The sequence below is a fragment of the Cricetulus griseus genome, chromosome 4 (assembly GCF_003668045.3).
Source record: "Cricetulus griseus strain 17A/GY chromosome 4, alternate assembly CriGri-PICRH-1.0, whole genome shotgun sequence".
In the NCBI taxonomy this organism is placed as follows: domain Eukaryota; kingdom Metazoa; phylum Chordata; class Mammalia; order Rodentia; family Cricetidae; genus Cricetulus; species Cricetulus griseus.
This window is the reverse complement of record NC_048597.1, coordinates 71,436,836-71,461,900: the sequence shown is the minus strand read 5'-3', so window position 1 is coordinate 71,461,900 and position 25,065 is coordinate 71,436,836. Positions and strand designations below refer to the sequence as shown.

General features: G+C 46.9%; 1 protein-coding gene across 3 annotated transcripts in view; it reads right to left on the bottom strand.

Moving 5' to 3' along the window:
• Nucleotides 1-618: 618 nt before the first annotated feature.
• Dgcr2 (DiGeorge syndrome critical region gene 2) overlaps nucleotides 619-25,065 on the bottom strand; it is a 61,099-nt gene continuing 36,652 nt past the window's right edge. The window contains exons 3-10 of one of the 3 annotated variants that reach the window (XM_027413152.1): nucleotides 24,345-24,470; nucleotides 20,946-21,165; nucleotides 19,381-19,457; nucleotides 18,856-19,032; nucleotides 9,269-9,472; nucleotides 5,434-5,586; nucleotides 4,344-4,580; nucleotides 619-3,089 (exon numbers count right to left, since the gene is read on the bottom strand). In XM_027413152.1, the coding sequence (XP_027268953.1) occupies nucleotides 2,833-3,089; nucleotides 4,344-4,580; nucleotides 5,434-5,586; nucleotides 9,269-9,472; nucleotides 18,856-19,032; nucleotides 19,381-19,457; nucleotides 20,946-21,165; nucleotides 24,345-24,470 (1,451 nt within the window). In that variant the 3' untranslated portion in view covers nucleotides 619-2,832. The remainder of the gene's footprint in view (nucleotides 3,090-4,343; nucleotides 4,581-5,433; nucleotides 5,587-9,268; nucleotides 9,473-18,855; nucleotides 19,033-19,380; nucleotides 19,458-20,945; nucleotides 21,166-24,344; nucleotides 24,471-25,065) is intronic. The other 2 variants (XM_027413153.1, XM_027413154.2) reach the window with 2 other exon arrangements.

Here is a 25,065-nt window from a genome sequence, read left to right as displayed (position 1 = left end):
AACAAAACAACCCCCCCCCCAAAAAAAACCTCTGGTGTCCCACAGAAACAACAGTAGTGAACACAGCATGTGGAGCCCTTACCCAAGTGCCACTGGGTGGGTGTAGTCCCCTTGCTCCTTTTCAGGAGGGAGCGCAGCCCAAGTCAACAGGTCCCTCTAGTCTTTACCACATTGGGACTTGTGGAAAGACAAAATCACCCAACAACCTTAATAGATGAGAATTTCCCCAGAGGATCCAAGCTTTTCCAGCCTCTGCAGAGAGGCATGGTCCAGCCCAGCCTGGGTGTAGGTAGCCACCCTCTGAGAACCTAGAGCTGCTGTGATGGAAGGGGCAGCTTACTCAACCTGAACAGCTAGGGACTAAGTCCCAGGACCTTCCCTTTTCGGCCTAGCCCATACTAGTTACCAGTAACCAGAGGGTACACCAGTCTGCCTGTGACTCTAGCAACATCTCAGAGAGAGCACAGGGTGGCCCTGTCATGAATCCTGCACAGAGGCTCCAAACCTAGCTGTCTGGTCCTCAACCAAGGGTTGTCAGAAGCCAGCTAGATGCCTGTAAGGGCTGAAACCTTAGAGCTCTGGCTATAGGGCCAGGCTGCAGCAAGGACTGACCATGCCTTTTCTATAACACAAGTTTATTTGGCATTGGATGAAATGGTTCTCACAGCATCTTAAGAAAGGATTAATGCCAACCCGATCAAAAATACACCCAAACTAAAACCTTTAGTGAAAGGAGTATGTAAAAACAGGCATTGAGACAATGAATGTACAGTATCAAATTCCACTTCAAGGCAGGTCAGAGGGCACCCAGCCTCTCAGAAGAGTGGCAAGGCAGTCCTGGGAAAGGGGCCTCCCAGGAGTTTGGCCTGTCCCTTGGGGCCTTGTGGGATGGGCAAGGAGACAAACCTTAGCAAATCCTGGACCTGGAATTATTCACCAGTAAGATCTGGGGAGGGTGGCAGACCCCAGTGCTTGGAACTGCAGTAACAATAGTCTAAACAGCTCAAAACACAGGCCATGTGCACCCTGAATGCTTGCTGGGCAGACCCTGGCAGTCCTGTCAGGCCCACTTCACCTCAGCAGCACCATGGCCCACTTTAGGTCACCCTCTTCACCTCTGCCTCCTAGACTCAAGCCCCAACCCCAACAGTCATTTGGTCCCCAGAGAATTTCAGTCTGTACATATGGCCTTCAGAGGCACTGCTGTGTGGTCCTTATGATTCTTCTGGGTGGCCTGGCACCAAGACAGTTGCCCACTGCTGCTCTGGAGCGTGGCTGCCCAGTGCCCAGCACTCAATACTTGCTGGAAGTATGCTGAACTTCCCGTTCTTCTCAGCCATGGGCGGAGGAGGCAAGAGCTCTTTGGCAGAGGATGTCCGCAGCAGCTAGCCTGTGGGTTCAGCCTTGAGACAGACTATCCAGGGACAAATCTCATACCTCCAGTTAGCCCTGGGGATCCAGTCTGAAGATGCTCCATTATGAGAAGGGGAGACAGGTTTCCAAGCAGTGTAAGAATGTGCCTAGAACTGTGCAGGTCTGATCAAGCACCAAAGAGCTGGAGGGTCTTAAGTCGCTTCTCCCACTCATGTTCTTAGCTGGACAGGAGTCACAGTCCCACTGACCACAGACTAGGAAGCAGCTCAGACCAAGTGGTCTAAGAGCAGCCCAAGGGCAAATGGCTCATGTGGGGCAGTGGGGCCTGTCTTCAACTCCCATGAACCATCATCACCTGCAAACATTTGGCCATGTGAGGAAACACATAGATACAGAAAGATCCAGACATCCAACATAGAAAAGATACAGATGTGCTAAAAATTGCACAGAACTTGCTTAGTCTCCAACCCTTAGAAACACTAAAGGCCTGTGCTGGGAGACAAGACCACCACATGGAGTTAGCAACAGGGGCCTCTTGGCAAAAAGCCCAGGTACCCAGTGCTGTGGAGGGGCTGGGAGGCATGTATGTGGCCAGCAGATGCTGGGCTCCAGCAGTGGTCATGGGGTGAGGTGGACTCAGATAACACAACACAGGATGTCTACTTGAGTCAATTCTCTTCCCAAACAAACAACCCTTTATGGCACAGACAAGGTGGGGGAGGGGGGCTGGCTAAACCCAACGGTCATTCGCCAGCAAGCAGAGCACAGGGATCCAGAGAAAAGCCAGCATGCCCAACCCTGCACAGGGGTCTAGAGTCTACTCCTGGGGAGCCATGCAGAGCTACGCCATGGAGAGTGCTGGCCTCAAAGCAAAGCTAGAAATGGGGTGGCAAGTCAATTTTCTCCCAGGGACTGGCACCTCAATATTTGCATTTGGGCCTCAACAGGATGCCCCCAGAGAGCCAGTGCAGCAGCTGCAAATGTGTCCCCTGGAAGCGGTTCACAGATGCTCTGATGCCCCTAGGGAGTCACTAGTGTTGCACATAGTGGCAGCCCTGCTCTGTCTATATTGGTGCAGCCACTGATTAATGACTGGCTTCTGTGGGTGAGACAGTGCAGTAAGCAAGCCCATCCAAAGATGTTTGGTGTGAGTGCAGCCCACTGTCTCTGTCCTCTTGGAAATGTGTGGTTTGAAAACCCGTGTCATTCTGTCATTTAAAAATGAGACTGACCCAAAGCTTTTCATGTCTGAGAAGCCCTCAGATAAAGATGACACAGGCACTTGTTCCTCTCTTGGGGTGCCTAGCTTCAGTTTCTATGTACACACCCCCTGCTGGTGGGATGTGGCAGTGGAGTAGGTCCAGGCTATGACAGGACCCTTCAAGCCTCCCACTGAGATAGGTGTCTTCTGAACAGGAAGTAGATACTCCAGCCCACTGGGGCCATGAGCTGAGCCACCTAAACCACAGTACTGAGGGAGCTGCAGGGGTGGCGCCCTCCACCTGGTGGTGCCTCTGTAGCTGGGGTATTCCCATTCTGGGCAGGGTCAGGAGGCACCAGCAGGGCACTGCTGCTGTCTGTGGAGTCTTCCAGATCTGCCAAGGAGGTCTCTGCAGGGGGCAATGGATGTTCCAAGTGCCTGGGCAATGCACCCTCCATACCACCATCCCTTGTGGTTGGCAGGCTGGCCTCCTCAGGTTCAAAGGCATCATCATCTGCAGGAGACCAGGGGGATGTCAGAAGCAAGTCTGGTCAGATTGAGGATTCCCTTCCTAATTGCTGAGTGGTAAACAGGACCTATGGGAGCTCCTAGTCTAATGCTCTGGCACACACAAGTTCATCTTGCCACTACTGCTTGCGGTAGGTGAGATGTAGTAACCAACTGCTCAGAACAAAGGGAGACCAGAGGGAAGCCACTCTGACTCCCCAGGGACACACAATAAGGAGCTTCTGGACTGGACACCCTGGGCTACAGCAGAACTATGGCAACTACAGCAAAGGGGTTGGGTAGGAGCAGGCAGCCTGGAGAACCATTGGTGTTAGCACAAAGTCATTCCCTAAATCTACACCCTGCTTAGCACTTTGGGCTGTTTCTGAATGCTGGTGACCACAGGCTTTGGCTATGAGCTGTCTCCATCCCTACTCCCTGCCCTGCAGCCTGGAGGCTGGAGAGTGGAGATCTGCATTTAATGCAGTCTTGGTGGAAAGCTTGTCTAGTCTCAGCCCTTTTGCAGTGCTAAAGAACCAACTAAAGGCCTCTAGCATTCTAGGCAAATGTTCTACCAACTGAGCTATGACCCTAGCTCTCTGACTGCAGCCTCTCTGATAACAGTCTGACAATCGGCTCTGAAGGCAGGAATCCAATTCTCATAGCCCTAGACAGCAGTGTTAAAAGTCCCACTCTGCTGCAGAGTGCAGTCTGATGAGCCAGACATTTTCACACAGGGAACAGGACAGGACTCCTAATGGGTCAGGTAAGGGGCAGGGAGGGAAGCAGCACCCTGGACACTCCTCCTGAGCTATGCAGTCTAGAAGAACTACTCAGGGTCAGGTGGGAAACAAGCAACTTTTCAACACAATACTTGGAACTGTTACAGTAGTATCTTTATGGTTCAGAACAAGCTCCAGAGCTGGGCCAGGACCAGATCTGTTCTCATGATACCCACTGCTCAGCCCCATTGCTTCACAGAGATGGGCTGAGAGGCCGAAGGCTATCCCGCCACTAACAGGTGCTCACAGGAGGAAGAGAAGGATGCTGCCCATGGATCCCCAGAACTCAACACCCTGAAGATGGCCAGGACAAAGTGCCTTCTGCAGGAGCAATCTTGAGAATGGCCCCAAAGTAAAGACTAAGAAGGCGGCCAGAAGGGAAGGAGGGTCCTCAGATCCCAGGAAACCCTATGGTCCTGGTCCTGCATTCCTGATTGCTTGGCAACTCCATATTCCCTCTCCCTAGGGTGGCCAGGCACCTGCAGGGTCGTAGAACATACTGTCCGGGTTGATAGAAGCCTCATAGGGTGGTGGTGGATCATCTGGCTGGTCCATGTCTGGGTACTTGTACGCCGTATAAGGAGGCGGAGGGTCGTGGAAATGGAAAGTCCCACCTTCCCCGTCATCAGAAAGATGTAGTGGGGTGAGGCCTGTGCCAAATCCATCTGGGCCATAGTCAAAACCAGGGATCCTTCGGCCAAGGTTGAAATGGTGCACTGAACCATCGAAACAGAGAAACAGGAGGGAAGCTGTGTGATTTGGAAGCAGGCTGCTGGCTCCTGAGCCTTCTTCCCAAGGCTGACCCTGCCACCCGTGTCACACTCCTGTAGCCATCTACACACTTGCCAACCACATCCAACAAGTCACATGAGACTCTGATTTGGCCAAAACATCCCATCCCTGGATTTCTCCAACTAATCCACCTATATGCAACCTATTCCTACCCTGTCATTTAACAACAGGAGCAAACCCTTGGCATTGCTGTAGCCTCCAGCTCCAATTCTGTTCACCATAGAAACTTATGTGAGCATAAAGACAGATTAGGAGGACACAGCTGCCACCGCTGAAAACTCAGGGTCTTAGTTAGCCAGTTTCAACCCTGCCCTGGGAAACACTGAGGCCCCTTCACAGAACAGGTAAAATCCCCTGTAGCTGTTGGCAATTTGCTCTTAGGCCTCCTGTTGTTAGGGAGATGGGGCACTCTGGCTAAGACATTATCTTAGCTGCCTGCTGTGGCTACAGGGATCTGAGCCTCCCTGGCAGGGGCCCATACTCAAAGCTCACCACAAGAAAGTGCCTGAATGTTTAGAGACGCTGCTCCTGATACAGAGCAGAGAGGGAGCAGGCCTACCTTGAACTTTGGCCCATGAGTTCCTCCTCAGGTGTCCCACATCTCTGGCTCCCTAAGGTGTGTTCACCCCAAGTCAAGCAGGTATGTAGCTGCAGAGGGACACCTTTCTCTCATACCTCACCAGATTCTACCTTGGAGGGATACAACTCAGGACAGGGAAGACTTGGAAGACCTAGGAAGGCTGAGGGTCACTATTGTGGCCCTGGGTGGGCACTCACAGTTTGCTCCAATCAGGGACTCGATGCGCTCCCGGCGCCTCTGGCGCAGCCGGTGGACCATGAAAAGCAGCAGCGAGAGGATGAGGAAGGAGGAGATGCAGCTGACGACCAGGCGCATCCCACTAGCCATGGAGTCAAACAGGCTGCTACCATCTATGAGGAGGGGTGAGGAGGAAGGAAAGCAGCTGCTCTGAGAAAAGGAACTTGCAGGGCTAGGGGTGGGTAGCACAAATGCAGGCATGGCTTAGGCCTTGGGCTGGTTGAGGCTTCTCCCCTCCACCTCAATAGCTGTTGACACCATCCCTGACAAGTTTTTAGAACAGAGGATAAAAGAAAACTGCTCAAAATTGAGAGTATACTGTAACAACACTGAAAAAGCAAGAAAGGGAACACAGCTCAGAAGTTTCCAAAGGCGCTGCACAAGTGAGCACCACCTCTTTGCTCTGGGACACAGTGGCTGCCTGGCCTCACCCTGGTTCTTCCTCAATGGCCACTGTGTGAAATGCTGTTACAACAGCCACTGAGCAAGGGAGCAGAGACTTCCGCTCTAGGACTGGTGGGCACTGGAGAGCTGGGCTGTGATATAATTTAGGGGCCAGGCGCCTTCCCAAGGTTGTGCGTGTCTACAGTGACAGAATGACAATACAATAATACTAAGCCTGAGCTCACTGGAGGACCACATGGAAGAGAAAGCCACTACACTGAACCTTCCAACAACTGTCTGGGCTGAGGTTCACAAAGGAGAACTACTGTGAACACTGTTACTCAAAAATAGTTTTCACTGCAGCTATGAGTCTTCAAGCCACAGCAGAAAAATCAGTCTCACTGTACACCATGCAAAGCAGCCTTCACTGCACGCCTCTGAAGTAGACTTTCTTTAAGAAGCCCCAGCTACCCTGTGCACACTCATGCAGGTGCAGGAGGGGCTAGAGCAGCACCAGCTCCCTTTTTCTGGATAAATTTTGGGAAAAGAGGATGCTAAACTGTCTTCCCACTGCACTGGAGACCAAGAAACCAGATGGCAGGTAAAGGTCCTGGGGGCACACGAGATCCACTCCATGCCAGTACGTGCACTATCAAGTTTAACTCTCCTCAGGTCCATGTGTGTTACTTTCCAATATGACTGATCCTGAACATTTTTTTCTAGGACTTTCACAGTATGGATCTATCTATCTATCTATCTATCTATCTATCTATCTATCTATCTATCTATCTATCTATCTTCTTTGGTGAAGTATAAATGATTTTTATTACAGCTGCGTTTTCTTATTACTGACCTTTTAGGGGGCTTGGTTGTTTTTTTAAAGACAAAATCTCATATATCCCAAACTGGCCTCAAATTTTTTCTGTAGCCAAGGATAGCCCTAACCTTCTGAACTTCCTGCCGACAGGCCTGCACCGTCATTCTCTACTTTGTAGTGCTGGGTGGAGCTCAAACCCAAGGACTCATGCATGCTAGGCAAACACAGTATGAACTGCTATGTTCCCAGCCTCCAGAGTTCTTTACATATTCTGAATATAAGAATTCTGGCCCGGAGTTGGTGGTGCACACCTTTAATCTCAGCACTCGGGAGGCAGAGGCAGGTGGATCTCTGTGAGTTCGAGGCCAGCCTGGTCTACAGAGTGAGTTCCAGGACAACCTCCAAAGCAATACAGAGAGACCCTGCCTTGAAAAACCAAAAAAAAAAAAAACCAAAAAAAAAAAAAAAAAACCCAAAAAACAAACACAACAACAAAAAGGAATTCTGTAAGGCTGGGTGGTGGTAGAGCACGGCTTTAATTCCAGCACTTGGGAGGCAGAGGCAGGAGGATCTCTGTGAGTTTGAGGACAGCCTGGTCTAAAAAGCAAGTTCCAATACAGCTAAGACAGTTACACAGAGAAACCCTGTCTTGGGGAAAAACAAAAAAACACCTCTGCTTAGGATCACAACAGGTGGGTTTCTGATTGGATTTATATACCAGTATCTACAGTTAGTTTGGGAAGAATTAACCTACTAGTGATACCCAGCTTTCACCCTCCCGAGTGCTGGGATCGAAGACATGCCCACCACCACCTGGCTGGTATTTTCCTTTTTATTAAAGTCTTCGATTTTGTTCTTACCTCAGGGTTTTATGCTGGCAGTACATACAGTATGCAGAGTTTACAGTTAGACACTTCCTATTTTGGGGGCCTATTTTAGGTGGTACTTTCTTTACATCTTCAGTATTTAACTGTTACAGACACTATACATAAACACAACGGATGGATATTCTATCTGAAGACCTTGCTAAACACATTAGTAGTTCTAGTAACTTTCCTGCAGATCCTCCAGTATTTTCTTTGTAATTATATCATTTGGGAAAGTGATGTTCTCATGTCTTCATCCTTGCTTCAAATACCTATTTTTCCCTTTCCCTGGCAATGACCCTGGCCTTAAATAAATGCTGAACAAAGAGCAGTCACCTTTATATTGCTTAAGGGAAAACTGAAGGCTGAGACTCTGTTCCTGTTGTCTCTACTTATACAGCAGGATTGGTCCTTGGTGTAAGTGAGTAATCCCTAGCAAAGGCCTCTTTGGGAAAGACAAGGTCTTGTGGGAACAGGCACAACAGAGCAGGTCCCAGTCAAGATGCTCTAGCTGTGAGGAAAGTGGCCTGCAGAAGCTCTGGGCCTGCCTGACAAACTAAGGGTTCTGCTCTACTAGGAAGTCCCCAATGGCAGGGGCAGGCTTGATAGGCTAACTATACCAGAGATGGGCCACCCTCTATAATCTGGTCATTTCTACAGAGCCAGACAGAGTTGCAGGGTAGCACTGGAAGATTCCTAAAAAGTGGAACCACGAACCCCAATGATACAGCTTGTGAAAGTTCCAAGTTTGACTCCTATAAATAACAACTAAGCTTGAAATTACAGCAATGTGGCTAGGGGCACAGGAAACTTTGCAAATAACCAGTTGCTATCTGTATTTTCATGACCCTGGGAGGATGCATTCTATTCTGTGGGAAGGAAGAGGTCCAAGTATCAACCTCCTGATGCCAAGGTCTCTGCATTCTGTTGGGCTTCCCAGAAGCACAGCCTCTGCACTTACTTCAAGTCGACTGCATGTCTGACGGTACATGTGCAGAATGCCTGCTTCTGTCCAGTCTTAGACACAGCCTCGAAAGGGCAGCTCCACTCTCCTACCTGGCAGCCCCTTAGGGAAGGATGATGATGGCACTCTGCTCAGGGGACAGTACTCAACAGTTGTGGCCTCATGCTCCAGCTCTAGCCTCCCTTCCACAGAGCACCTGGAGAATGAGGACACAATCTTCACCCCCAAGCTGCTATTCTGCAGGGCCTACCCATATCACTGTCATACTGTGGCACCCAAGAAAATAAGAAATTCATGCTTTTAATTCATACTCCTCTTGAGGCTGAGATGTCAGTGGCTCTGATGTACAGCAAAGAAAGAGGCCACGCAAGGTGTCTATGGGTGCTAATGTGCCTGAGCAGGACTCAAAACTGCTGAGTTTTCCCACCAGGAGTGCAAAGGACCCCAGGCCTTACACATGATAGATAAGTGCTCTATCACTGAGAATATCTAAGCCCCATGAACATTCTTTTGTTGCAAGTGGAAGGAATACAGTTATCCTGAAACTTAACTACACAATGTGTACCTTAGAGCACCACCTAGGGGTGAAGAGTTTTGTTTCTTTTTGATCTGTCGAGACAGGATTTCACAGTCATGGGGGCTTTTACAGATGCCTAGCGAGCCAAGTCAGCTATGTAAAGTGTGTGTAGCCACCGCTGCTGTGTCATGTACAACAAGCTCTTGCGAGTCCTCATCACTACTTGGCCAAGGGGTGGCTGCCTCACCTGTGTCCAGACACATGAACTTGCAGCATTCCTTAGGGTCCTTGCGGTACTGCTGACATCCCTGGGGCCGCTCACACAGGGCAGCAACACACATCTCAGGCTCTCCTCGATGGCAGGTACAGCTCAAGCATGGGTCATCTCCCTTGGGAGTGAAGTAGAACCCTTCATCCACCACATTGTCTTTAATATCAACACATGTCTGACCTGCAAGGGGCACATATGCACAGATGTATGTGTTACCAGCAGCACTGAGCCTTGGTTCCTCACTGCTACCTGCACCTTTGAAAGACAGGGTCAGATCTTTTCCGCAAGTCCTTCCTTGTACGGCATGCTATGAATCTGAAGCAGTCACCACACTCCATCTAGACAAAGCACAACTGGTTAAAACAAATGAAGCCCACCAACTCAGAACAGGAATGGCAGATCAGGGCAAAGGTGCCTGTAGAAGTATTTGCTTTTAAGGTGCCTACTTCATTTATGAGATTTTCTAAATGCTAAAATGCAGATGTTATGGATATCAACTCTTTGAAAAATGGAATGTGTTTATAATGAGTCTCTAGGTACTGCCTGGCAAGAAGATCCCCTGAAACTGAGACATATGTAGTAAACTGCACAGAAGTGACCTAGGGGACTTGAGCAGGGGAAAGAGCTATAACCAGCCCCTTAAGCTAGTAAGCAGATATGACAGACGCACGGAGAAGGGATGTGTATGAGGTTAGGGAACTGGAAAAGGAAGCTTGTTCCACTTTCCAGATGGCATGGGGGTATCTAGAAAGAAATTCTGGAAAGCTTACAGCTCTCCTCAGTTAGGACTGAGATCACCCACATGGCCACCGTTGTTTAGGGGAAGAAACAGAACATTCTGTGCTACAACAATGAGAAAAGAACAAGGAAAAAAAGAAACAGAACCCTTAGAAAACTACAGGATACCATTAATTATCCCAAAACCGTTAAGCATCAACACAGGCCATTGGCTCGGCCGCCTAAGCAGTAATCTTGTTTGTCAATTTGAATGTATCAACTATTTGAAGCTGGAAGACCCACCCTAAATCTGGCAGCCTGAATAAAAGGACATAGAAGAAAACACTTTGCCTGCTTGTCCTTACTCTCCTTCAGGGTTCCAACACAGTCTGACACCAGGTGTTCTCTAGGAACCCTACAAGACCCCAGTTACAGACTGGGACTGCCTTGTGGACTGAACAACTAGGTGATTCTCGGCCTTCCCAGGGTTAGACAGCCACTGCTGAACTATTTAGACAGTCTCCTTAAGCCAGTTCTAATAAATTCTCTTTCATATATGTGTTAATTCCATGAGTTCTGCTCCCTTACAGAACTCTGGCTAACACAGCTAACTATACTTTCTATCTGTACTCTCAACTCAGGCTCCAAAAAGAAAAAAACAAAACAAAACATAAGGCCAATATGCTCCTCACACAACTAGCCAAGTACTCTGCCCCTTGTCAGGCAATGAATCGTGTTCTCGGAAGCTTCAAGCACCCTAAAGATGCCAGGCTGGAGCCAGCCGTAGGGGAGAATAGCGTTCCGAGGGCTGATGCAGAATCAGAACAGCAGCAGGCCACAAGCTGTCACAGCTGACTATCACTGGGAAGTTCTGTCAGGTGGTCTCTGAGGCAGCTCAAAGGCAGACCAAATATGGAGGATGGAGCAGAAAGAACAGGAAGGCTGTGGTGTGCTAAGTTAGCCTAGTCCCGTCTTCCTGTGGGATGAAGGATCTCCTGTACCACAAACCAAGCTGCAAGCCCCCATGTCTACTGCCGTACACTAAATGAAAAAAATACCAGATATGACACAGATGAAAGAACCACCCCACAGAGACCACAAATGTCAATGGCCCATACAGTAAAGGTTCTAATGGCAAAGGCAGGCCACACGCAAGATCAGATGGTGTCTTACTACTCATAAAAAAAAAAGCACTCAGTGGGGGGTTTGCTTATGGTTTCAGAGGTTTAGTCCATTATCATCATGGCAGAGAGCATGGTGGCAGGCATGGCGCTGGAGCAGTAGCTGAGAGCTACATGAGAGACAGAGAGACAGAGAGAGACAGAGACACAGAGACACAGAGGGTCTGGCTTGGGCTTTTGAAACCTTAAAGTCCACCCCTAGAGAAACGCCTCCTAATTCTTGTAATCCATTTAAGTAGCGCCACTCCCTGGTGACTAAGCATTCAAATATGAGTCTATGGGGGCCATTCTTATTCAAACCGTCACAGATGGAAAGGTTAGTCAAGAAATGGAAAGACCAAGCAGAAATCCTAGAAATGCAAGGCACAGACAAAAGGAGTAAAGAAGCAGCCCCGGAACAGGCTCTTAAGTATGTGTGACATAAGAAGGGTAAGGCTGATTCAGACTCAAGGACAGAAATGAGACCAAGGGACATGGAAGTCAGGTGCAGCGTGTGATTCTGGACTGGATTCCAGACTGGAGAAAAATCAACCTTAAGGCCATCATTGAAACCACTAACAAAACTGCAATAGACTGTTAATGATGGTACGGTATTACTGTCAAATGAAATAATCATGAAGTTGAAAACTGTACTATGTTTATACAAGAGTATGTTCTTAGTAAATACACTGGATTGCTATGAGTCCACAGCATCTCTAATTTTGAACAGATGTTGAATTGGTGAGACAAATACAGGTACGCACCATAAAGGGAACGAGGAAGTACATTACACTGCCCTTGTAATTTTTCCCTAAGTTTGAAATTATATCTAATGCTACCAAAGGTTACTCTTGCTTTCCCCTCAGAGTACAGATGGTCCTTTAAAGTCTTGTCTAGCAAACACTCAAAAACAAGGTTACCTCCAACGCCTACAGATTTAAAGAATGGTATGGGTCTGCTTCCCAATATACTTTATAAAATGAATATAAATGCTGACACAAAGTCGAGCCAGTCTGCTTGCCTGGGCAATGAAGTGGTAGCTGCCGACCCACCCTGCTGCTCTCTTGCTATTATTGCTTTAGCTTCCCAGCTCCCCTACCCAAAGGGTGGCCTCTCTGTAGATGGTCAGAGAGCTCTCAAGTTTTGGCCTCAGCCAGCACAGCAGATGGTGGCAGCAGGCACAGGATATACAACAGTAGGGAAAGCTGGCATCAGCCACAGTTCACTGTCTCTTCTGTGCTGCTGCTGAGGGGGCAGCAAACGTAGGTGATCAAAATTCAAAGGAGGGTAATGAAGCAATTTAAAAACCCACATATGTACTAAAGTGGCCACCCTGTCATGTTACAGCTAAAGACTTCGGTCTGATGGCAAGGGTTATGTGATCCTTAACCACTAGGGGAAGAGCCTGAAGTCTCTTCTGTTTTTGTTAAATCTCCTCTGGCGACTCCAGGGAAAAGTATATACTGTTTCACTAACAACCGAGTCCCTTACTCCAAGCTTATGCAGGATGTTCTCATTTTAGCTACATTCTACAACTCTAGACAAGCAGAATGGGCATTGATGGGAACGGTACTGGAGTGGAGAATGAGCCATCCATATCACTGCAGAGGTGGAAGGTGTGTAACGGGCAGCTGTGCTAAACACATTCCATTCACATGGGAAGATTACATATTTCATTCAACAACTATTGAGAGATGGAGACAAATTCATGCCAACTGCTACGGCAGTCAGAAAGTATTCCAGCTATCACCCAAACCTGGTGAGAGAACTACTGTGATGCAGATTGTTTGGATTGAATTAGACAGTACGATGCAGTCAACCTCATTTAGAAAAAAAAAGAGGGCCAGGCTGTGGTGGCGCACACCTTTAATCCCAGCACTCAGGAGGCAGAGGCAGAGGCAGGCGGATCTCTGTGAATTCGAGGCTGGTCCCAGACAGGCTCCAAAACTACCAAGAAACCCTGTCTCAAACAAACAAACAAACAAACAAACAAAGAGGAAGAGAATCTTGGGAATGGCATCTGTCTTCCAAGCCTGATGATATGTGTTCAATCCCTAGCAGAAGAAGAAAACCAGCTCACTCCTGAGGGTTGTCCTCTGATCTCCACATGTGTGCACAAACATGCATGACACACGGACACGTTTAAAAACCAATAAAAAGAATCTTTCCATTGACACTCATTGAAAGAGATTCTTGGGACCTAAAACTTAAAAAAAAAAAAGTATCTTTAATTATGTGTACGTGTGTGTAGGTATGTTCATGTATGTGTGGGTGCCCATGGAATTCAGAAGAGAGCATTAGGTTCCCTGGAGCTGGAGTTAAATGGCTACTGTGAATTGTACAAGGTTCTTAACCATTGAGCCATGTCTCCAGCCCTGCGAAATCTTTTTTCACTTTGCACAAAGTATCTCGTAAGTCACAGATGAACTGCCCGCTGGGGTCAGATGTCCTCTCTGTGAGAGTATTGCCTTGAGTAATGTTCAGGGACTTTAATGGTACCCAACCAGGCATGTGAATGGAACCAAAGATCCAAGACAGAGGTTGAAGGTCTGAGTAGCAACATCCTGGCTCCCAAATGACTGATGTGCAAGCTGTCACACACAGGTAGCATGTGTAATCTGCTCAGAGGGCTGATGCAGGCTTCCACACTTGGGTTCTACCAATTACGTCACACCATGAAGGGTTTGTAACGAATCTGGACCTACCATGTTTACCACGACCTAGTGTTTGGAGCAATGTTATAAAATTGACTGTATACTTAGGAAGGTTAGGGAATCAGAAGAGAGACAATCTTTCTGATGAGCTGTTATGTCTGGGAAGGTGCTGTTGAGATTTTTATTTTTCCTCTGAGACAGGGTTTCTCTGTGTCTTTGGAGGCTGTCCTTGAACCAGCTCTTGTAGACCAGGCCGATCTCAAACTCACAGAAATCCTCCTGCCTCTGCTGCCTAAGTGCTGGGATTAAAGGTGTGCATGACCACTGTCTGGCTGCTGTTCAGATTTTAAACCCACTGTGAATTAGTAAAAGTAAACATGACCACACAGGAATATTTAGTGAGAAGAGAGACAAAATGGTTATGTATAACTTCAGACTGAACATTTGAATCTTATGTTCATCATGTAAAAAGTGTGTTTCACTGCTTTCTGTGCCTTCATATTTTAGTAGGTTAATGGGATTTATCCTACTAAAGATTTGATGGAATTTATCAATGTGCAGGTAGCCTGATAATGCCTGAGTTGGACACTGCTGAGCAGGCATTTCAGGGCTGGTCTAAACTCCACACTTTTTATCTTTTGATGAAAAAAAAAAAAAAAGCAAAGACAAACTGTAGTAAAGGGATAAAAAATGGCCAAGGAAAAGAACTCAGTAGACATACCTGGCTATCAAGCACTCTCTATTTTAGTTATCTCCAGTGGTGCCCATTCTTCCCCAGCTGCCCATCCCCCTCCCTAGCCCACCAAATGTTTTCTTTGCAAGTGCTTTAGGAGCTAAGAAGCTAGTCTCCTGGATGCCTCTTGATTACTTGCAACGTTTCTTGCTTAAAAAGGAAAAGACTGTTGGTTGGACTAGCACTACAATGCCATTTCTTATTAAAAACAAACAACTTGGCTGCCAAAATCAGTATAATCAAAATCTAACACCTTTCTAATGAGGGCAAAATGCTTATTAATTCATTTATTTGTTTATTTATTTTTGAGGCAGGGTCTTACTATGTAGCCCTGGTTGGCCTAGAATTCAAGAGACCTACCTGCCTCTGCCTTCCCAGTATTGGGATTAATGGCGTGTGCCACCAGGACCAGCAGAATTTGACTTTTTTATAAGCGCTACACAAATTATTGTTAACTTTTAATATGTTGAGTAATTTTCGTTTTGATAACTGGGTCTTTTTTGATTTTTACTTGTATTTGGAAAACCTATAAAATCTCAAATTACATTTATTTACTTGTATGTGTATGAATGTATGTATGTGCGTATGTGTGCCATGGTGCATGTGTGCTCATCAAAAGACAATGTGAGGTAGGTTCTCTCCTCACATCAGCTGGACCCTGGGCATGGAACGAGTGTCAGGCAAGCACCTTCACCTGCTGAGCTGTCTCACAGGCCTTAGGGATATTTCTTAGCATCAACCACTTATATACTGTGGAAAGCTAATTTTCTTTGCATTTTATGATAACTAAATTATGAAGAAATGTTGCAACAATAAACTTAAAACCGAATTACACTTAAAAAACAGAAATATGAGCCAAGGAGAGTACAGAAAAGGAATGTGCCAGGCCAGGCTCACCTCTTAAGAATTAAAAAAAAAAAAAAAAAGTGAGACTAAGTATCAACAAATGAAATTTAACAATGTGAGATACACAAACCCCACAAGGATGGGTAAGCAGCAAATATGACGGTGAGTGCCCAAGGCCCCAGCTACTCAGGAGGCTGAAGACAGTCACTGGAGCCCAAGTGTTCAAGATGAGCATGGGCAACACAGTGAAAACCTGGATCAAAAAAGAAGGTCTAACAAAAAATGAACAAAGTGATACTATTAAAGAAGAAAAACCTACATTAATTTTGAAAACCAGAAAAAAACTCTCTAGTAAAACTCAAAAGGCCAATTGATGTTAAGACAGAAGAAAACAAAATCTAGGACTACTATTGTCTTAACTCTGTTTTCTCTCAAAAATCCTATTCCCTCATACTCATTTTCATCCTTATTGTTACCTTTCCCTGTATGCATACCTATTAAAGCTAAACTTTCTGTGCTGATATTAGCGTTTAAGTCTTCCACAGTGAACAATAAAATTTCCTAACAGCAATCTTTGAACTCTCTGGAAAGATGGGTCCCTACTTCATCGATTCCACTTGATGTCTTTAAACTAGTAAACACCACTCTAAGACTGATTTGGGACTATACTACTCTAGACAACTCCAGACTAGCTAGCAGAAATGGTGTACCTTCTTATTATACCCTGGCCAGAGCTTTAGATAAGAAAATCAGTCAAGCATCTCCCACCACACAGAGACTAGCTACAAATGCTACAGCTAGTCCTCTCAAGACCTTCAGTTGCTTCATTTTTTTTTCCCTACAGGATCCCATGGAGTCATCGTCACCCCATTTCAGCAGGAAGCAATCCTAAGAAAACAATGCACCCTTTCCCTACTGTTGGCATTAAGGGTTTTTTTTTTTTTTTTCTCTCTCGTCACTAAAAAAGGGATAATTGTCACCTGTTTAGGGTTGGTTTTAGTTGTATAGGGTTGGGTATGGAAGGTGATGCTCAGACTCCAGTATCTCTTTTAGATAAGTTTAAGGGTATGGATGGGAAAGTATGGTTAGGATGGGATATAGGTAGATCAACATATCTTCTTGTGAACTAATTTTAACAACTGTTAGCTACAGATAACTTAAATTGGGGCTGGAAAGATGGCTCAGAGGTTAACAGCATTGCCTGCTCTTCCAGAGGTTCTGAGTTCGATTCCCAGCAACCACATGGTGGCTCACAGCCATCTATAAGGAGATCTGGTACACTCTACCTCTAGTCAAGACATTTCAATTCTATCTCTGTTATTGAGAATTTTGTGTGTGTGTGTGTGTGTGTGTATTTACATTTTTGAAGTCATTGTCCTTGCTAAATTATTTTGGGAAGCTTCAGCCATTCAGCAACTATATTTCTGAGAATTACAGGTTATAGTTACCTATGAGGTTAGTCAGACATAGATATTTAATCTTCAAACACTTGAAAGACCTGCAGAATATGGCATTTAAATGTTTTAATATTAGTACTCTGTTGACATGAGACACAATTGCTCCTGACAGCACCGAGCTATTCCCTAAAGTATGTTAGGCACCAATGACACTCCTGGAGTCCTTTCTCTCCTTGGCTACTGGCCTCTTGGGCAAAGAACTGCCCCCACCTCGACCGCTGACTTTGGACATGCTGTCCTACTGTGCTTGCAGGAGACATACTTTGAGACCACTGGACCCTGCCAAGTCAGGGTGAGACAGTCTTTCAAGCTCCCTGCTTCTGTGTCGGTCAGTTACTCTAGATCTTAGCCAAAGCTGTGAGACTCTGGGAGACTGTCCAGGTAGTCTGCTGTTTCTGTCTTCACTGCACCTTTGCAAGTTGCTCACCTGCACTTTCTGCCTACCCTAGCATTGTTATCCTCCTTCTCAGGTCTTTGATGAGGTTGAAGATTAGATGTCACAATTATTGTCCTCTCTTCCTAGACAGAAATATTAGGTACAAGGCTTAAACTTTCCAGTTTTGAACAACTTTGTAGTAATCTCTGTTATGCCTTTACCCTAGGACTGGATATGTAGTTCTTGCCAATTGCTCTTGTTGCTTCACTGGTAGTAGGTCTTAAATTGTGAATGTTTTCACCTTTCTTTCTTTTAGAGTATACTTGATATTTGCTATCTTTGTATATAGTTTTGTATCAAGCCTAAATCTTCTTCTTTATTGCAGTGATATTCATCTCCGCACCTGTAGCACCAATCAAAAGGGCATGGTCACAGTGTGGACGTGACTGGTTAAAAAGGAACAGGATTGGGGCTCGGAAGCCCCTTTGGGTCACAGAGAACATCAAGGTGGCAGGGTCTGCATCCTTGGAGCTGGAGCACCTCGACTGTCACTTGTTTTCTGTGTAAGTTCTTTTTCCTCAAATAAACCCCACTTCACTTATACTGAGTCTAGTGAATCCTGATTTCCATGCCTATAGGCATGAATGAATATTCCTGAAACAGTAGGAACAGAAATGCAATTCCTTTATTCCCAAAGATACATTTTAAAATTCTGTAGAAAGCATTAAGCTTGGTGCTGACACACTAATCAACGCTGTACTGGAGATCTCAGCAAGAAGAGCTCAAGAAATCTGGGTGCACGGTTTCAAAGTTTCAAAGTTGTCTATGAGATATCTAAGAGGATCTCATGGAAATAAAAGAACTAATAAGAGAAACAACAACAACAAAAAAAAAACTCTAAAATTTGTGTAGAAGAGAAAAAGGCCCAAAAGAACAAGTCAGAGAGAGAGAAAAAAACGCATGCCAGATGTTGAGGTCTAGCCTAACCTGTTCCCTAGAAGCATGATGCTGACACAAACTGACAGCAGGGGTCAGAACAGGCCTGGACACCTGTAAGGCTGACACAGCAGGGGAGGAGAGGTGCCAATATATCAGAGCAAAGGAGAAAGGCCTAGTTCACAAGGTCAGAGCTGACCGCACACCTCACTTCAACCATTACTTCAGCGACTGTCAGCAGATCAAGACCAATCTTCCTCCTTACCCCTTCCTAACTTGAGAATGGGATATGGGGTGGGGGTGGGATGCCCCACCTTGGCTTGGTGTGTCTATCCTCGGAGGAATGTAAAATGTGGGTGGATGCATTGGCAGAGGGCTGGGGAGACTCCTGATCCCATACACTAGGGAAGAGAATTCACACAGACCAGACAGAGCCAAGGGGATATCCAACTGCAAGGTTACTAAGGCCCTGGGGGCTACAGAGCTGCTGCAGGATTGGTAAATCCTGAGATCACTGTTCTCTCCCAATCTCTGAGGAACACTGAAGCCAATAAAGCAGAAACTGTGGTCAGGGGTCAAGAACAGCTATGGCTGCCCAGGCCACAGAGCTAGAGCCAGCTGAGTGGAGGCACTTGAGAGCACCACGGGGTCAGAGCGCACTGGAGGGTGACTGCCAGCACTCACTTCTTTTACACAGAAATGAAGACTTCTCAGAGCAGCTCTCGGCATGCCAGCTATGGAGGTCATGGTGCCTTAGCGTAGGAAAGTGGAAACACTGGAGCTGGGCGCAGAACACATTGTCACTCTCAGACATGGCGGAGGCAAAGATGGGATCTGGAGGCAGAAATACTTCTGAGGAGCCTGTGGAGAATAAAGGTAAGGATAGGCATGCCCAACCTTTAGCAGATTGTTACACACAGTCCTCAAGGGGCTGCTGGTGTCAACTGGACAACAACCATAGGGCTGGAGGACTATCAAGAGCTAAAGGCTGCTGCAGCTCCAGAGAAGGTTATAGAAACACACAGGGCCTGACTGGTAGGCAGTATGTTGGCGCAGAGTACCCTCTCTGCAACCCATTTCCATGTGCCTTATCCCCTGTGGCCTTGCAGATCAAGTAACCACTGGGTGGAGGCAGGCAGGCAGGGCGACTCCAGCAATTTCTTGAGTCAGGGTGGTTCCATTTCACACTTAATAAATGAGAATACTTACCTTTGAATGCTACTTCCCAGCGACCTTCTAAGGAATGGTTCCGCCCAGTGATGACATACTGATAACCAACCCACAGCCTGCAGGACAGAGAGAAACCTCAGTAATAGGGCCAAAGAGCCACTGACGACTACCTATGTATATATGGATGTATTTAGTGGAAGTGAGGACATTTATCTATCTTTTTTTTTTTTTGGTCCCAAGAGCAAGGCAAGCACTCCACTCCTGCACCGTTATTTATTTGGGATAGACTTGCCTTGAGCTTTGACCCTACTTGCTCAACCTCCTAGGTAAGTAGCTGGGATTATAGGCATGTGCCACTACACCCAGAGTATCATTCATGTACGCTGGGAAGTCTCTGCCACCGAGTTATACCTTCAGTCCTGTGTATGTATTTACATGGTTATACTGACCTCTAAAAAAGTAAAATTCTAAAATGGATCTGTTGAGGATTATTCCTTTATACTGTGAAGATGTGTCACTGTGATTGGCTTGGTACAAAGCTAAATGGCCAATAGCTAAGCAGGACGTCTAGACAGAGAGAGCTCTGGGAAGCAGAAAGGAAGAGTTGCTAGCAGGATGCAGAGTGAACAGACATGCAAGAGAAGTAAAAGCCTTAGCTCTTAGTTTCAGTTTCAGTCCTAGAGATGCAAGGCCCAGGGAAGAGGAGTTATTTACCTGACACTGCAGCTGCAGACAAGAAACAGCACAGTGTTCTGGTTTGTCATACATGACATAACTGTAGCTTATCTTGAAATGGCCTTCTGGCCACTTGCCTTAGGTCATCATGCTCCCCTGGTAGAATGGAGCTATATCATTGTTAGGAGGCACTAAGTGACTGGCAGTGAACACTGGCCATATTTTGTGCTTCCTTCTAGAGGAGAGGAGACATCTGGCTGCCATTTCCAACTCCCACCCCTACAGCACAGATATTGGGCACATGGTATTGCTTCTAGAGGTGGCATACTGAGAACTTTGACACATTCCTGTCCCTAAACAAAAGCCCCACAAATACCAAGCCTTCAAGTTGGCTGCTATTTTTCTGCTTCCTCTAGATGAGCAGGGCCTGGAGTTCAGGAGGCAGGTTCTAGGCAGACTGCCTGAGATAGGCCTGGAACATGCCCCTGAGCTCATCAACAGTCACATGTACAAGCACTTGGAAGCCCAAAGTGTCTGAGAAAGACTGAGCAGGGCCACAGACAGCAGCCAGCAGGGCTAGTATCAGAAGGCTCATCTATCAGAAGGCACTCCCACCCACCTGTGTACCCTTCTTGTGCCCAGAGCCCTACTGAGCAACCCCTTGGGATTTAGGCTGGCACAACCTGGCCACAGTCACCAAGTGTAGCTGTATCCACAGACAGAAGCAGTGAAAGAGGCTGGTCCATGATCTCACAAAGCAGCAATGGGGCCCTGTACTCCTTGTTCTTTCAGTAGCCCTCCAATTTCATCCTGATGCCAAACTAAGCCCCTGGATCTCTACCTGCTTCTACTGATGGGGACTGCCTTCCCCAACGGGGGGTTGCCAGTGAGTGCTCAGCAGTGAACAGACTCTGAACCCTGGGACTCACTTGCGCTGGTCTTTCCAGCCAAAGCTCCGCTCTGGCTGGTCCCATTCCTGGGCCAGGACGAAGCGCAGCTCCTGGTCAGTGGAGAAAGTAGCTAGTGAGCCGTTCACACGCTGGCAGGTCTGCGCAGCATCCCAGTAGTTCTCTCCATTGAGGTAGACCCGGTAGCAGCTGGCTGTGCCTTCATAGTGGTGCCACCCGGTTGGGCATTTCCCTAGGAAGCATGAAGAACGGAAGGGGAGTTGTCCCCCAAATTAGGATCCTGGCTTCAAAAGTGAAACTACAAGTGCTGCATCAACAGCAGACAGACCTCAGAATCACCTGGGAGACGGAGAGCTTGAGATGATTAACAGGTCCAAAGTAGACTTCCCCAAAATAGCAGTGCTGGGGACAATGTCCTACACAGAAACCTAGAGGGGGATCTCTATCTACCAGGAACCACTCTCAATCCTCCCCCAAAGACCAACTGCCTCTGGCAAGAGCACCTATCCAATCTACACAGCCTGTGTCAGCTCAAGGATCTCCATCCTGACAGTCAGAAAATCTGCTTGTCTTTCCTTCATTTTCTCTCTGCCTCACCCAGAGAGAGAGAGGGACAGAGAGATACAGACAGAGAGAGATACAGACAGAGAGAGAGAGAGAGAGAAGAGAGAGAGAGAGAGAGAGAGAGAGAGAGAGAGAGAGAGAGAGAGAAAGTGAGTACATGCCTTGGCAGGTAGATGCCCAATAAACCTTTCTACCCAGAGTGGTCTAGGTTGGTAGTTCCACCATGGCTTCACTTCTTCACTTACATTGATAAGCTCCCAGCCCCGAGATGGATCACATTGGCCCAAATGATTAGGTTCTTCTAAAAAGCACAATCCTACCTAGGGTACACATGTATTTAGGGCCCTCTAAATTTTACATGCTTCTTCAATCTCCTTAGTAGTCAAAATCAACAACAGCTGCTGAGATAATTTCTCTAAAACAGTTCATTCTCTGCTTATATCTGGTTAACAAAGCAGAAAATTAGTCTCAGCAAAGCCCTAGGAGTAAACAAAACTCCAGGACTGACTGTTTCTGGCCTCTGCTGCCAGCAAGCCCACTGTCTCCTCTTTTCTGTTCACACAGGTATTTTCAGTAAGGGGACAACCAGCATTCCCCTAAAACAGTTCCATAATTTTAATTTCAGAGGGTCCAAACCTGCCTCTCATAGATGAGAAAAGGAGGCACAGCTTTGCCACAGCTAGTGAGGCTGAGGCAGTCAGAGCCCCATCCCCAGGACACCTCCAGCATCTTCTCATTCTCAGATGGTTCGTGCGCCCCTCAGGCACGGAAGTGTAAAGTAAAGGCACTTTATACCTTAGTGATCTGCTCCACAGATCTAGAGCATTCATTCAAATGTTAGCACTGTGATGCTGTTCTTGCTTGTCAACTTGAGGCTGGGTGCACCTGTGAGGGCTTTCTTTCTTAATTAAATCATTTGAGATGGGAAGATCCACCTTTAAGCCACTCTCTGCCTGCCTGTCCTAGCTCTTGTTGACAAGTCCATTCCTTCACTGGCATCACAGCCTACTTCTTCAGGATTTGGGTATATACAGCCGAGACATCCATCCTCACGGACTGAACAACTACTGGATTCTTGGACCTTCCATTGGTAGACAGCCATGCTGGACCACAGCCTGTAAGCCATTCTAATAAACCCTCTTTCTTGTTGGTGGTGGTGGCACACACCTTTAATCCCAGCACTTGGGAGGCAGAGGCATGTGGATCCCTGTGAGTTCGAGGCCAGCCTGGTCTATAGAGCAAGTATCAAGACAGCCTCCAAAGCTACAGGGAAACCATGTTTCAAAAAACCAAACCAAACCAAAAACAAAAATCCTTTCTCTCTCTCTCTCTCTCTCTCTCTCTCTCTCTCTCTCTCTCTCTCTCTCTCTCTCGACTCATTCTATCAGTCTACTCCTATTTGGAGACAGTCTCACTATGTAACACAATCATAATGATTTTTGCAACTTACTACTTCTACTTTTTTTTTGCGGGGTCTTGGGAGTGGGGTGGGGTGGTTCTGAGGCAGGGTTTCTCTGTGGCTTTGGAGGTTGTCCTGGAACTCACTCTGTAGACCAGGCTGGCCTCGAACTCACAGAGATCTGCCTGCCTCTGCCTCCCGAGTGCTGGGATTAAAGGTGTGCGCCACCAGGATAGGCTCCAAAGCTACACAGAGAAACCCTGTCTCAAAAACCCCAAAAAATTAAATAAATAAATAAATAAATAAATAAACAAATAAATAAATGTACCTACATGCCATGAAACTGGTAAAACTTATTAGGTTTATGCTCATGTTTTTATTTTCATCTATGTGTGGGTTGCTTCCTTGTGTCTGTGTACCATGTGCATGCAGTGTACCTTGTACAGGCCAGAAGAGGGCACCAGACCCCCTGGATTGTGAGCCACCCCATGAGTGCTGTTAATTAATAATTAAACCCACGGCCCTGGAATGAGCAGCCAGCGCTCTTAACTGCTGAGCCATCTCACCAGCCCGGCCCTCATGTTTAGATTTAAAGTATGTGTGACTGACTTATAAATGGAGCACATATTGACAAAACTGTGTTCAAGAACAGCAGTATCCGCTCATTGCCCAGGCCTCAGGTAAGCACAGCTGACTGCACAGGGATATGGGGCCTCCTGGAAGACAATATGGCTCAGTATACACAGGACATATACTCCCTGAGGGTAAGAAGACAGCATTTATTTTAAGTTTCTTACACGAATTCAGATGCCTGGTTACACGTTTCCCATCATCACTCAGACCAAGAACTATGACTCCATGCAAGATGGGAATGGAACTGTGAGGCGTGCTGGGAGCCTGGAAAGTCATTGGCTTTCCAGGGTTCCTCACTGCACTGAATGTGTTGGGCTCAGGCAGTCACTGGTGATGTCAGCACAGGCTGCAGGCAGAGGCTGAGTGTGCAAAGTGCCTGAGTCACCTCCCATGTTGAGGCTGTGGGCTAAGAGTTAACACAGAAAACAGACCCCTGTGCCCCTCAGAAGCACATTAACACCAGTCCTTCTGCCCCAAGTCTGGCTGTTCTTATACATAAGAGGGTATCATCAGCATGGCTATGCAGGGTGGGGCATTTTAAACTATGCTTTACTTTTCTTCAGCCTTGTTATGCTCCTTCAGAAGTATTGCCATGGGTTATTCATTGACTAAGCACTAAAAGAGGGAGACTGCTTCCATGTTGTAACTATGCACTCTCACATACAGCCTCATTCACATTCCCTCGACATCTTCCAGGGCTGCTTTAGTAAACCTATCTCCCCAGCAGCAGCCTGGAGAGAGTCAGGGCTAAGTGAGGCCGCAAACTTAAGGTGGGCTGACAAACATGTTAGTGGGCACAGCCTTAGGGCAGGTCTGCAACTTACTGCTGAAGCGGACAGGCTGAGCCATGTTCACTGTGTGGAAGTGTGTGGGGTCACCTCTTCTGGTCCGCCCCTGCCACAGGTCCAAGGTCTCCTTCCCATGGTAAGGATGGGCTTCTCCAGTCACTTCTGAAAGCAGAAGAAGTATGCTGTGAACCCATTAGCAGCAGCCAGGATACAACCTTGCTGTTTGCCAGCACCAAGTCCAATGGCAGCTCAGTGCTGGAAAGGCCTGGTGGGGATGTGGCATCAGGATTTTCTTTGGATATCTAAAAACTTCAATTGTTCACATCAACTAGGACAAGCTATTTCTTGACAAGTATTCCTTTTATTTTATTGCTATTATGAAATAGGGTCTATTTCTTTTGCAAACACTCCTAGTCAGCCATTCCCTGCTTTACAATGGTTGGCAGTGCCAGCTCTATGGGAATGCCTGATGAGGGAGCTTTTCCTAAGGCCTGGGATGCCCTCTAGCCTCAGTCCTGGAAACATTCTATTAGTGTGCAGGAGAAACCTACCATATACAGTCTTCTACCACACTGTCACTGGCCTGTGTCACCTGGCTGTCCACTTACCTGCAGGTCCCCTGCGGCTGTGAAGCTACTAGGCTAGTGGCTCGGGATACAAAACACCCGGTATAGGTCCTGGTGTGCAACAGGTCTCCATGTGTGGATGAGTGTGGATTGGAGGCTGAAGCTAGGAGGCCCATTCTACTTTTATACAG